The 14181-nt window shown below is 45.0% G+C and overlaps 1 protein-coding gene across 1 annotated transcript; it reads right to left on the bottom strand.

Moving 5' to 3' along the window:
* Positions 1-3674: 3674 nt before the first annotated feature.
* LOC111863592 lies at positions 3675-13393 on the bottom strand. Its single transcript, XM_033751126.1, has 3 exons — positions 13186-13393; positions 11272-11406; positions 3675-9774 (listed from the first exon to the last, which is right to left on the bottom strand). Exons 1-3 carry the CDS (start codon positions 13391-13393, stop codon positions 6068-6070), a joined length of 4050 nt encoding a protein of 1349 aa, XP_033607017.1. The 3' UTR covers positions 3675-6067.
* Between the last annotated feature and the right edge of the window lie 788 nt (positions 13394-14181).

Genomic DNA, 14181 nt, shown 5'->3' with positions numbered 1-14181 from the left:
AACGGGTGTTCTCAAACTGAGGTTCCTGTTTCTCGGACACTCTCGCATAAATTGATTTTGTTTTCATCTTTTCTTCCTGCCATGTGTAATGTATTGGAGGGCGCGGTAGCGTTGTTGTCTGAGGCACTGTGCTATAAACCTGAAGGTCGCGGGTTCGATTTCCTGATGAGGTAATTGGATTTTTTCAATTGACCTAATCCTTCCAGTCGCACTAGGTCCCTAGGGTCGATTCAGCCTCTGACAGAAATGAGTCCCAGGAATCTTCCTGGCGGTACAGGTCGGCCAGAGCGTAAGGCTGACAACCTCACCGCCATCTGTGAACCGATTGTCTAGAAAATGTGGGAGACTCGACGTCTCATAACCGTATTGGTCTCCACGGCCCCCTACAGGGCTAGATATAACTTTACATTTACATGTGTAATTTAATGAATGCTGATTTAATTTTTATTGTTATTGATAATAACGCATTAAATTTATCCCTAAACTTAAGTATGCCATGAAGGCGTATGGCCGAGTGGATGTGTAGTTCCATGTGTTCTTGCCCTCTGCGCTGGATGGAGGTGATTGGTCAGCTTCACGCCGCTGCCGCTTTAACCCCGGGACAAGAGCCCCCCGGTATCCGTCGTATAGGATGTTCGGTGGGCCGCATAACCGCTGTGGAAATTTCGGAGTAAAGAGGAAGCACTTGCCCCTCCCGGAAATCCAGCCCCAAATGTCCATCCCGCAGCCCGCTGCTATACCGACTGAGCTATTCCGGCTCCTTAAAGTTGATATAAATGAAGAAAGCAAGAATAACCGAAAGGAAAGAAGAAAAGAAAGAGAGGAAAATGTGGAAACAAAAAGGAAGAAAGTCAATGTAATTTCCCGCTGCGGAAAGTTGTCGCAAATTTCCCCTTCGCTGTGGCTTTACCGTGCTACCACCTAAGGCATTTATAAACAAGTTCGGAAATGTAAGCACAGCGCAACTGTTCTGGCGCGCTGGCCTGGTTCTTGTGTCATAATCTCGCAAACCGCGGGAAAAGTGGCATGTGCTAGCATAACGCGCATGCTCCTTTTCCATCTGTTGGTAACTGCTGCGGTAAATATTTAACGCGTTGCGTCAAGTTCGTGGTAATGTTTGCTACCATTCAGTCCAGAACCTCTTATCTTCTCATCTGCTCTCTAAAAAGGTTGAGATTAAAATATACAGAACTATAATTTTACCTGTACTTTTGTATGGGTGCGAAATTTTGCCTCTGACATTAAGGGAGGAAAACAGACTGAGGGTGTTTGAGAACAGGGCGCTGAGGAGAATATTTGGACGGGAGAGAGATGAAGTGACAGGGGGTTGGAGAAAATTTGCTAATGAGGAAAATGGGATGGAACGGGCTTGTAGCACGTATAGGAGAGGAACGCATACACAGTTTTGCCCACTGAAACAAGAGGAAATAGACCACTAAGAAGATTTAGGCATGTGACAGGATAATATTAAAATGGATCTTAGGAACGTAGGATACAGTGGTAGGAATTGGTTTTATCTGGAGGGCCTTTGTGAACATGGTAACGAACTTTCGTGCTCTTTAAAATGTTAGGAAATTCTTGCGTAGGTGAACGACTTTTGGGTTTCTGGAGAACAACTCAGCTCCACGGAGTTAGTTAGTTGCCAATTACCCCATTAAAGCCCAGTGGTTACTATACGTACCACCTGTTGTGGTATACTAAATCTCAACATTCTGCCCACAGAATGTAATTGTGTTCCGTACATTTCTCACAGCAAACAGCCACTGTTTCCCTAATCAGCATTAACCGCTTGGGCTTCGTAGTGGAGACGTAATGTTTTCCGTGAGGTACAAACTGAATTTATATATATTATTTAGAATAAATTCAGTCTTTAAAGGGTTAATTAATACTTAACATCAGATTTCTTCAAAATCCGTTGGGCGGTTGTTCAGATGTTAGTTGTGGACAGACAACCGGGGACAGCCACTTGTTGTAGGCACTCCGAAGACGTGGCGCCCCGTCGCGTAACGCCCTGACCCAGTTTCAGAAAAGACGTACGTCGAAGTTGTATGGTGCCGGCATTTACGCTTACTCTCTAGTACTACTCGATTCCAGCAGATGGCAATATGTGGTCAAGGTAATACTGCTGCCATCTCTCAGTGAAATAATGAAGGAAGTGCAGTAATGCTGTATCGTAGTTCCAATAGTAATCACGATATTCGCTGAGGAACGTTCACCTCAGTTACTTGCATTCTCTTCCTGGTAGATGGCAGGGCTATCTACAGAATAGCCGTAGCTGGCTGTAGAGCGCTGCTGTCGTGCGATAAAGAACGGAAAAGCAGTTTATGCAACCGAATATTAATGTTACCGCGTTCTTTACGGGGAGCCGCTAACCTTATTTGTCTATGGTCGGTATAGCGACTACTACGAGCTCGACCTCCGGGGTTCGATTTCCGGCAGGGCCAAGAATTTCTTTTCCTCTCCACGGCTTCCAGACAGGCTATTGGGCCCACCCGGCCTTCTATCCGAAGTGTACCAGTGGTTCTTTTTCCGGGGGTACAGCGGCCAGAGCGTGAAGCTGACTGCTCATCACCATCTAAAGCCTACGCCAAGAACGGTAGAGGTATACCTCCACTACGTCTTCGTGGCATGGTGTTTAATTAATTTTCAGTTGGCCTAATCCTTAGAGCCGCACTATGGCCCTGGGGTCGACTCAGCCTCTAACAGAAATGAGTACCAGGAATTTTCCTGGGGGGTAACGGGCGGCCAGCGCGTAAGGTTGATCACCTCACCGCCATTAGTCAGCCGATTGTCTAGAAAATGTGGGAGCCTCGACGTCTCACAACCTTATGGGCCTCCACGGCCTGTTACAAGGATGTCTTTACCTTTTTCTTTTACCCATTAACTGAAGGATAGGACTATTGAAGGGCCGATATTCGGTGCATTTTTCTCCCTAATCATACTCTCCCGCACCGATCTCCTTGCTGCTAATTTACTCTCACGAATCTTGTCCCTGAAGCTGGAGGCAGAACATTCCTCCGAAATGTCAGTGAACTTGTGTCGGATTGCAGGCCGTAGCATTCCAGAAGATGCTACTCACCAAATAAACAGGAGGCTACAAACATCCCTTTCTTTGGGAAGTACCTACATATTGTCACATATCTCGTGGTTTCAGACCCTGTTTATTTGCAAGACATAAGTACATATGGAAGCAAAGCGTTTACTTTAGGCTTACTCTATGACACATTTATACTGATTATAATAAATGTAGATAAACGGTACCAGCAAAACAAGCCTACCCACAAGTACAGTTCCTGGAACAAAAACGTTTATGCTAATTATTGTAATGGATTTGATGAACGCGTTGCCAGGCAACAGCTCCGGAAACACGGTTCAACATGCAACATTAGATGAGTTTGTGTTTTCTATGTCGTCCGCGCCACGCCAAACGCTGCTAACGGACCAATGAACTAGAAGTCTGACACGTGACAAATGTTTTCTGTGTGGTCTGAGCCACGCAACAATAGAGGGAATGTGTTTTCTGTGCGTGGTCCGTGCCGAGATGTATGGGAGAATACGGTAACGGGAATTGACTTCACTTGAGTTTCGAAGTTCCAAGGGAACAGCAGCGTGGCCAGAAGAAGAATTAGAAGATTTAGTGTGTGACTTTACATGTGCTGCAGTATGTCGATATTGGGAGTGTGTAATTTATTGAGACTTTTATAGTTCCTGTGTTATAAATCCGTTGCCAGGAAACGGATAGTGAAGGCTTATGGAAATGGACTGAGAAGACGAGTGTGGAGTGTTTGTAAATTATGTGACTAAGTAACAGTGTTATAATTATTTGTAGTTACGGCCTGTAATTAGCCAGTAAATCCAATTACCAATCCGAACCGCGTCTCCAGTCACTGACACTCGCGATATTATTATAATATTCATTATTTACTCCCTATGTGTGCTTATCTGTGTATACGTATATACATATGTAGGTATATGTGCTATTGCCTATCTAAACCATTTCTGGAGGTAAGTCATTAATAGATCGTCATGTAGAGCATTATATTATCATTAGAAATTTGATTCCATTTTTAACATACAATATGAAGCAGAAGCAGAGAAGCGAAGATTTCGCTGGACACAGGGGCTTTTCTTCCGGTAAGGCGTGACGTACTCTCACAGACGTTTCAGTGTCGTCATATCCCAAAAGACAGTACTCTTAATAACCGCCGCAATGAGAACGTCACATCCGGTATAAATTAAGTCTGTATTTTTTGACAAGAATCTATCACATTTTTTTAGAATTATTATTGTGACATTGTTGTTGAACATTGTCTATCTTCTGAGTTTACAAGACCCATTTTGTTTCTGAAATTAGTTTTGCGACCGTCTTCAAGTGAGAACCTCTGTTGGGCGTCTCTTGTTCACCTGAAGAAGGAAATATAACCAGCTTCCGAAAGTTCGGGAGATGAACACGACCATAACATGACACACTGCTGGTGCAATGTTATCCCTGCATAGGCTACTCCCACCCTGCCTGCCCCTCTATGCGATCTTATCAAATTCAGAAAAGCTTTCATCAAGCTCATAATACTGCCTCAAGTCTTGGTTACAAATTTCAGCCCCTTCAGACACGTATTGGCCCTGTCCTACCAACTCCAGTTCAACGAAATTTCCGAATATTTGTAACTCCGGGAAATTTACATTCGTGACGTTAACAAGCCTGATGCTCCACATCGCATATGGGCTGAGCAGGATATCCCCGTTGCGCAACTTCATGTACACGGAATTGTGGTCCATGGGTTGGTCATCCTGTCTCTTCTCCCTGCTGTACTCAATTGTCAGATTGTCACCCCTGATGATATAGAAGTGATTTCCGCATTTGTAGTGCGAATTGCCGTGGTGGGTTAACTTCACGTGGAAACGACTGAGCATTTTGTCTAGTTCTTCCTGTATTGCCTTATATACAGATTTAAAATTTATTTCAATTCTGTTAAATTTTACTGCATTCTTTCTGACCCCGTTCAGTATGTCCGCTTTCACAACAACTTCTTTCCCCGCTAACAGTTCCAGAATTGTTCCGCCATATTTCTTGTTGTCCCACACATAAAATGGCCGCCCTAATTTGTAGTCACTGCTAAACTCAGCGTTGTGAATGTGCGAATGTACGCCTTTGATTATAGATGTTTTGTCTTCAGTAAGTTTTGGCTTTAATATGTGTATCTGACGTGTGACAACAGAAACAAAACCTTCATAACTGTCACTCATCATGCGATATGGGGGCAGATTAAAGTTTGGGAGCCACAGTTGCGCGAAAGGAAACACCCACTGCTTAAACGCAGCAACAACTTTCTCATACTGCCCAAAGAGAATATTGATATTTATCATCTTTTCCAGAGTATTAATGGCGCCCCTAAGATTTCTATCAGACATGTGAATGTTGTCTGAACCTGCAGATGCGATATCTGCAATGTAATCTACGAATTCCTTCTGTTCTGTGTAACTCTGAACACGATCGTAAATATCAATGAGAGTAGTCATCGTGTCGTCCAACTTCTCCATGCAACGAGCCAGCGTTTCCTTGACTTTCATTCCTTCTGTAAACTGTCGCAAATGCAGTTTGACCTCCTTCAGCGTGGTCTGCACCTTCCACTCTGTGATTCTCAAAGCGACTCTTGATTCAGAAGCGAGAGTGTTGCGCACGCGTACAAAGTCAAGTTCCATGGCGCGTATCATGGGAAGAAGGACGTTCTGAAACTTGTCTTCATATCTGTTCAGTTCGTCGAATCTGTCCTGGGCTTCTCGGATGGATCGGTCTATCTCATCAAGTGCGTTGTTGTTATCTTGGTATTTCATGTAGATTTTTGAACTCATTTTATTAACGATACCCGACTTTACCAAAAATTTCAGCGCTGTTGAAATCATACTCGTAATGGACCTCTTTGTCAATCTGACATCCCTTTTATGCCTGTTTTGTACTATTTTTAACGTCTCTTCTTTCAGATTCAATTCTTTCATCAGCTCGTCTCGCATTTTTCTTATTTTTTCTACTTCAAATTGTCCAACATTATTTAGTTTTCTTTCTATATCTTTAACCGTTTTCTCCATACCACCTAAATACACAGGGTATTCCCTTACTGCACGCAGCACAGCGTTGATTTCGTGACGGAATGCTATAATTGTTGTGTTGGTAACACTGCGCACAACGTGAAATTGTTGCTGAAGGATAGACCAAGTCCGCTGAGGTAAGATAACGGTACGTCCAGTCCCTTCCGCGGCTGCGCAGAGCCAAGCTTTCGGAAACCGAGTTCACACGCCCAGTCAGGTGTTCGGTTGTTTGAGCCGCTGGATTCAGCAGGCTTAGCGCTCCGCTTATGAAATTCACAATCCCTGAAGTTATTTCGTAAAACAGTGAGTTTTCCAATTCTTTCCGCTTTCTCAGCAGCGCTGCCTCCTCTGCTTTAGCATTTGTTCGCATTTCTATTATCTCTGAAATTAAGCCATCAATCGCTGCTTCTGTTTCGTTACCAATGATTTTAATTTCAGGCAAGATCTCTCTGCTGATGAAATCATTAGCTGATGTAATCTTTTCATTTATTTTGTCTCTGTAATCGTTGCTAATCCTGGTAATTGCATCCAGCTTGCTAATCCTCTCTATCTTCTTAACGTGCTCTAGAGCGCCGCCCAAGTAGCCCTCCATGTTTGTCACGAGGCTGCACTCGGAGGACCTGCGCATTGCCTGGATCTTACCAAGGATTGCTGTGTACAAGTAGCTGAGGACTTTCTTGTACTGGGCGGAATTTTCACCGGGTTTTGTGCTTGCAGCATATCGGGTTAGTCTTTCTAGCAATGACTGATACAAGGGAAGAAACTCGACGTCGTTACGTCTTTGGTAAAATCTGTCTTCCAGCATCAGCATTTCGTTGACTAAAGCGACTGCGTCGTAAGTGTTTTGGACGTGAAGATCGGAACACAGAAACAGGATAAACTGAACCAGGGATTTCTTGTTTATTGCATCGTCTAGACTCGAAATTAAATAATCTTTATATCTGTTTATTACTGACGAGAGTTCACCTTTAAACCCGTTACTCTCTGGTGCCTCCCTCGTAAAATGTTTGTTTCCTCCCCGAATGCCGTCTTCCCCACGGCTACCCCTTCCAGTCCCCCAACATCCTTCCCGTGTCCAGCGATATTTTGAGAAGAACAGGTACCAGTCACTAGAGCACGCCACTGCAACAGTGTTTCCGTTCCAGCCACCCTCACCACCTGTTCCTCCTTTCCCGTCCTCGCCCCTCTTGCCAGTCCTTCCTACCCGTTCCCAAGATCCTGACTCGTCACGTAACATGATATGCTTAATCTGTCCTGCCCTTCCTCCAATTCCCCCTTCCCCACCATGGCCACCACCTCCACCCATACCTCCCAGGGACCCATACAACTCATATTTGTAAAGGTCATAGAAACAGAAGCAACTCCATCTCCACTTCCAGCTTTTGAAAAGAGTTCTCCTGTACGGGAACCCAACGCTTGTTTTCGTAAGGTCGCAGTGCTGTCTGGACGATGGGACCCCAGGATCATCCCCTTTCCTTCCCTCTGCTCCATTCCCTCCATCCTGGCCTAGACCTCCCACCCCCCCATCCGGGTTATAAACTATAATGTTACCTTCAATGAATTCCCTGCTAACTCCAAAATAACTTCCCGCATCTCCTCCCGGGAGTCCTGGCTTCCCGTCCTGCCCTCTGTACCCAGGCTGATGGGCGTCATTAGCGCGCTCTGGTTTGTGACGGGGCCCAGGGACACCACCTACGGATATTATTCTATGTCCTTTGACTCTCCATCTCGGAGCCAAAATTCTCACTTGCATTTCTTCCCCGTTTTTCAAGATGTCTGCATCAATGAGCACTTCTTCTGACGCGAAGATTTCGATGGACTTGGCCTTACTCGTGCATTTGTAGGGCAACACGTCACTGAGCGTAACATACGCTCCTCTCGCGAGCACTGTCTGTCCGTCCAAACAAGATATTGTCGTTCTCCCCCTTCCAGTTGCTCTTAAAACTCTTCTTAACGAATCCAGCTTCAGCGTGATGTTGTCATAACTTTCAATTTCCGGCAGGATCTTTCTCGAACTGTTCAGCTCCCAGACGCTTCTGACCCCCCGGCGGCTGCCTACCGTAATGGCCGGAGCTTTAGGCTCCAACAACTTGTCAGGCGTGTCAACCGAAAGTGTGAACCAATCCTTCGAGTCACGAATTTCGTTAACAATTTTCTTTATAGGATCCATCCACTCTGTCACCTGTGTGAGTGTCTTGTCATGGCCACTAACAATCTGCAGAATCTCCAGATATTTACACTGATGCGCTATATCTATCAAATTGTCTATCACGATGTTAACTTCCAATGTTTTGAAAGCATTAACAAGGGTTCTGGTCAATGTTTTGGGTTCGGGCGCCTGCGATATATTTCTGATCATATCGGAGAGTACGTCACATGCCTCCTGCAGTTGGTGCAGCATTGTGTCAATGTCACGTGTCTGCACTTTACGAGAACGATAGAATTCCAATATGTCTCTCCCCACAAGCACCATCTTGCTTCTGATTGCTGCATTTGTATAGTTTGCCAACATGCGTATTTTACTCTTTAATTCCTGAGACAATATGAAACGAAAATCATTATTTTCTTGTTCGACCAATGTTGTATGATCATGTATAATTGTTTCTGAATCCATTTCATCTCCTTCAGGGCCTGAACCTGGATCCATTTCGCGAAGAAGTCTGATTCTTAAGTAACCGTTACTATTATTCATCAGCAAAGCGTCTATTAACTGAATAGCACTTTCATGATTTAACTTCTCAGCTGCTGATGCGTCGTCCAGCTGATAGTTTTCTGATATGAATCTCTTCGCGCCTTCTAGGAATTTGGCTACGTTGTTGATAACTTCATGTTCTGGTTCTTCCTTTCCTCTCTGGTTTTCTTCAGACACAATAAGTGCAATACTTCGTTTGAACTTAGCAACATTACTAATTAACATCGCAGATTGTGTAATCAAAGTCAGAAAATTCTCCTTGCTAAAATCTTCGATCCGCGACGGGTAGCTGATACTAAGTACTATCCTAACCTTCCTAGCCGAACTTAGAATTCGTTTCAGGAAATATACAGCAGCAATATCATGATTTATGCCTCTACTTTTGTTAGAAATGTTATGAACACAGAAAACTGTGTTCGTATCAGTGTTAACAAATATTTCGATAAAATAATTTGATATATTTATTTCCTTGGCATCGCCCCCATCTTCAAGAACAAATTCTCCTGAATATGTTTCGCCTGCTTTTACTGATGCCATGATGTGATAGCCCTCTATGTGCTGCGTAAATACCTTCCTATCTAGAGCCCTGTTCCAGAGAACTAACACGACGTTTCTTTGTGAACCTAATTTTAAAAAATCTTCCGCTTTTGTTAGAAGTGTCAAGGTCTTTTGCATTTCTGCATCGGAGGGAGAGATGTTATGCTGCTCCAGTCCCCCGTCTGCCGAGGACTGAGACAAGCCCACTTCTCCTTGTCGAGCAGTAAGTGTCTCGGAAGTGTGACCATGATATTCCTCCAGATCCCCACACACCGCTTTCCCCTCACTGGAATCCTGTGTTCTTTTGGACGAAGGCACCGCGTGCTTTTCTGCACCTTCCACGTAGGTACTGCAAACATCCAGCGGTGGCAGTTTCGATACGTTCTTGTCCCCCTCCCCTTCACTGAGGCGAAGTGTATCAGGAGTGCCAACATCTTTCCTCGCCGAATATCCCGCCTCCACTGCAACATAAACCATGCTGTGTTATGTATTCTGGTAGAAATATGCTGATGTCTCGAGGGACTAGCTCTGTCTATTGGGCCCAACTGAGTAGGTTCTACCTGAAGACGGAGACAGACTTCAGTCTCCGAAACGTTGTCTTTTCCAAAATAAACATGACGGTTTTTAGATTAAGACAAGACGATGGATAATGTCCAAAAACATGATATTTTTTACTCATGTACGTACCGTCGTCACAAATTTAAGACCTTACGTAAATGGGATTGTCTGCATATCCGAGAAACCTTCCATGGACAATGCGCAAATTCGATATGGGGGATTTTAAATGATTTTGAACTCATTGTTTATACTTAAGTATTCTTTTAATGAACTACCAAGAACGCAGTTGGTAACACTGCATACCACGTGATGGGGAACTCCCTGTCCGCCCATATTTTCACTTTTCTTTAAGATCAGGCTATTACGTGTGTGTGTGCGTGAGTGCGTGCGAGTATGAGTGAAAAACTGAGAGGCGCTGGGCAGGAGTGCGAATTCTTGCCGTTAGCAATGAGCAATGAAGAATAGCAATAGCATTAGCAACAATATAAGTAGCAATACAAATAGCAATAGCATTAGCAATATTAATTGCAGTAACAATAGCAACACCAGTGGCAGTAACAATAGCAAGAAGTCGGGATAGCTCAGTAGGCATAGCGATTAGCTACGGGCTGGACCATTGGGGTTCGATTCCCGGCTGGTATAAGATATTTTCTCTTCTCCACACCGTGCAGACCGGCTCTGAGACTCACCCAGCCTCCTACCCAATGGTTACTGGGGGCTATTTCACAGGGGTATAGTAGCCAGGGCGTGAAGCTGGCCTTTCATCTCTATCTACTGCCAATGTCGAGACAGGCGGAGCTATACGTCGACTCCCCCATACGCCTTCATAGGGTGATGCTTAACTAATTAAGCACAGGGAAAACTATAACTTTTTAAAGACAATAGCCGTAGCAATAGCAATATAAGTGACCACGAGGACTGCTGTCCTCAGGAATGCAAACCCATGGCATGCGGTGCAAGTTTACTGACGTTTCGACGAAAGTTTCAGCCTCCATCTTCAGGATCGAGGACACGATAACCACACAACGAGACCTGATGGCTTCGTATTTGCTGGCTAAGATTACTCTTCCGTACTTAAGATGGAGAGATCCAGACGGGTGCGCATAGCGGTCACTCTTTAGACTCCTATCTGTGACGTGATCGGTTCGAATCTAGTCTACTGCGCTAGCTATTCTGACTGAGGTAGTTAGTGGTTTTCTTCACTTTCTCCAAAGAAATGCTTACATGCAACCGGCCTTCAGAACACCTCCGACTGCTACACAGTTTGGAAGTTGCTCAGTCTTCAAATACGCGTAATCCTTCCTTTCGGAAACACGAAGACACTGTTACTCCGCAATGTAGGCGAAATTCTACCGGACTGTACGGGGTCATCCCAGCAGTTGGCTCTTGATGTTACTTACCTTGCGCTGTGACCAGGCATGTTAGGAGGACCGTCAGAAGAGGGGAGAGTACCATCCTGTGGACGCAGAGTGTGCCGGGAGACCGGTGCGCCGCTGCGGTCAGACGCCCGCAGATCTGAACAGATTGCCTGAAACCTGGTGAAACAGAGGTTAGCCTGCTGGTCTTGGTTTGTTCATGCTGACACTCTCACGTGACTGAGTTTGACTAGAGACGATATTTGCATTGGTAACTGGATTTCCTGAACACTTACAGAACGTAACTACATATAACTGCTACAGTCTCACTGAGTTACACACTCCAGAGATCACTGTACTAAAGCACACATAAAGTCTTCTCAGTCTTCACTGGCCGTTGCTTGGTAGCGATTTCCAACAATGGGCATTCCCCTTCCTCTGGATTTCCGAACCGACCCCGGCCTCAGCTACCAGCTTTTCACTTCTCACAACTCAAACTCCCAACTGCCGGGGCCATGTAACGAGGACAAATTATTTGCCAGCTGAGACTTCTACAAGTTCCGCCGTTTCGCCCTGTTGCAACGCTGCTTAAGTGTGGAACCAGTGTTGCAACATGGCGAATCGGCGTTAGCTTATGGGAGTCCCAGCTGGTGAACTATTTGTCCTCGTTACATGGCCCCGGCACGGACCACACAGAAAACATCTCTTACATTATTGCGTATTCTGTCGTTTCCAGGGAATCGTGTCCACAGAGCTGCTCCCCAGCAACGGCTGTTCTACTGTCGCCTCTTTACACGGATGTTACTTGGCAGTGGAGGGAAACTCCACATGTTTCATACATCAGCACATCACATCAGGTGCGCAATTATTATCAGGCTCCGGCCGCTTTATCTCGCAATAGCCATTGGATAGGGAACTGGGTAGGTCAGTGTGAAGTCAGTGAGAACAAGTGTATTACTCATAGTCAGTCACTATAGTGACTGAGCTATCCCATTAATGCTAACTCACGCCATGGACAAGTCCTTCCTGAGAAGCTAGTAGTTGCTCTGATAGTCGTGAAATTCTTTGCCGGAACTCAAAATTCATTACCGTATTTACAATAGTCCGCCACTAATCTCTGTTATTAGCCAGCTGAATCCAGTTCACACATTTAAGCTGTGATTCTTTAAGTTCCATTCCAAAATTGTTCTCCCATATATGCCCGGGTAGGAAGCCCTTCATGTTTTCTCGTTGAAAAATTTGTATACTTTTCCCACTTCCCCACACATTCACATGCGTTGCGCCCGAACCTCAGAATTGTGTTTGTCAAGTTCGAAATGGAAACACAAGAAAACTCGTTCAACAGGACCTGCCCATCCTCCCTTGAGGCCGGGACAAATGTGACTTTTGTGTGACATGAAAATGGCTGAACTGGAGTTAGCCTTTGAAGAGCACTGACGCTGTGAAGCCTGGTAGAAATCCACTAACGGTTCAGAGAAATGTACTCGTATTGTCTCAATCTTCAGAATAGAGGAGAAAAGCGAGTAACCAGAAAGAAGCGCTTTTCCTCCTGCTTAGTTGCCTTACTCTTCAACCCTGAAAATGGAGGCTATAAGTCCCTCCGAAACCTAGTAGAAGATAGTACTAGCATTTTCAAGCATTAGCTCTTTAAATGGTGATGAATTGGTCGGTTAAATTACTGCTGATCCTCGCCAGCGAAGTCAGTCTTGGCTTTAGGTCTCCTCGAGTTTTTACCAAGATTTTTGTCTTCTTCCAGACATGTACGTGTTTCGAAATGGGGCCTCCTCTTCGGTGACGGGAGGGGTCGGTCTTTCTATGTAGGCCCTACGTTTGTTGCACCGCAGTTTGTAACTCATGGCTGAGTGACGGCTAAATTGGTGCTGGTCCTCGCCAGCACAAAAACACAGAATGCAGAGTTTTGATATGTTAAAGCAAGTGGTACGTATAGTGACCACTTACCGCTGAGGTATTCCGAAGTCGTACCTTCGTCGCTGGCAGCACCGCTCCGCTGTTCCGTTCGCAAGTTGGAGCAAAGAACTTGAGCATGCGAGTGGGACTGAACCCGAGACAATTCTGAAGGTGGGGAGTGGCTGCAAAGCGGCGCCGAGTTCCGTGGGTGTCTGAGCAGTGTTTGTACACAGCGATACGGCACAAGATTTCGGGACATGATTCAGAGAAACTGAATTACAGCAGTACGTGACACACAGAGCCTGACAGATTGATCCCGTTAAGCAACAAGATTGCCGCTGAATTCTGTGCACACTCAGTAATCTTTTCATACAAGGAAAATTCTCACTTTTCCTTGTACAGTACTCATATCATTAAATGTATTAATTAGCCTTATGCTGGTTAAACATTTAGCAATATATCTCACAATTCTGACGCTTATTAAGCGGGTTAGAGTAAAGGTAAGAATTCAGACTTTTTATTCGGGAGATACTAAGTTCGAAGTTAGGCCGCTCCGTAGCTTAAGCGGTTAGTCGCTGGCTTCCCGATCCCGGGTCTGGTCAAGTGGGATTTGTGGTGGACAAAGTGGCGCTGGGGCAGGTTTCCCCTGCCAATCTTCATTCCACCAGTTGCTCCACAATCACCCTCACCTATCATCTGGGGCTGGTACAATAGGCGAGAAGTGGCCGCAGTACAAGGGACTTAGTCCCACCCCACTAGCAATAAAAAAATATGGAAGTTCTGTCAAGGCGCTTATCGATTTGAGTGTGATATTTCATAGTTATCCTCAGTCTCTCTGGGACAATGACTGGATAGTACCTCGTACAGACCGTGACTGCTTCCTTCCAAATCCTTTGAAATTCATCATTCATCCTACCAACTGGCCGCATCGTGTAAAATAACCAACACAACAAAACACGTAGGTCTCATAAGCAGCGTAATTTATTGATGGTTCCTCACTAAAATTTTGTATGTATCTTTCATTTCCCCTTTCAGTACTAGGCGCGT

The sequence above is a fragment of the Cryptotermes secundus genome, unplaced genomic scaffold, assembly GCF_002891405.2.
Source record: "Cryptotermes secundus unplaced genomic scaffold, Csec_1.0 scaffold57, whole genome shotgun sequence".
Lineage (NCBI taxonomy): Eukaryota > Metazoa > Arthropoda > Insecta > Blattodea > Kalotermitidae > Cryptotermes > Cryptotermes secundus.
Note: the sequence above shows the minus strand (reverse complement) of the source record. Positions and strands in the feature narration are given on the sequence as shown.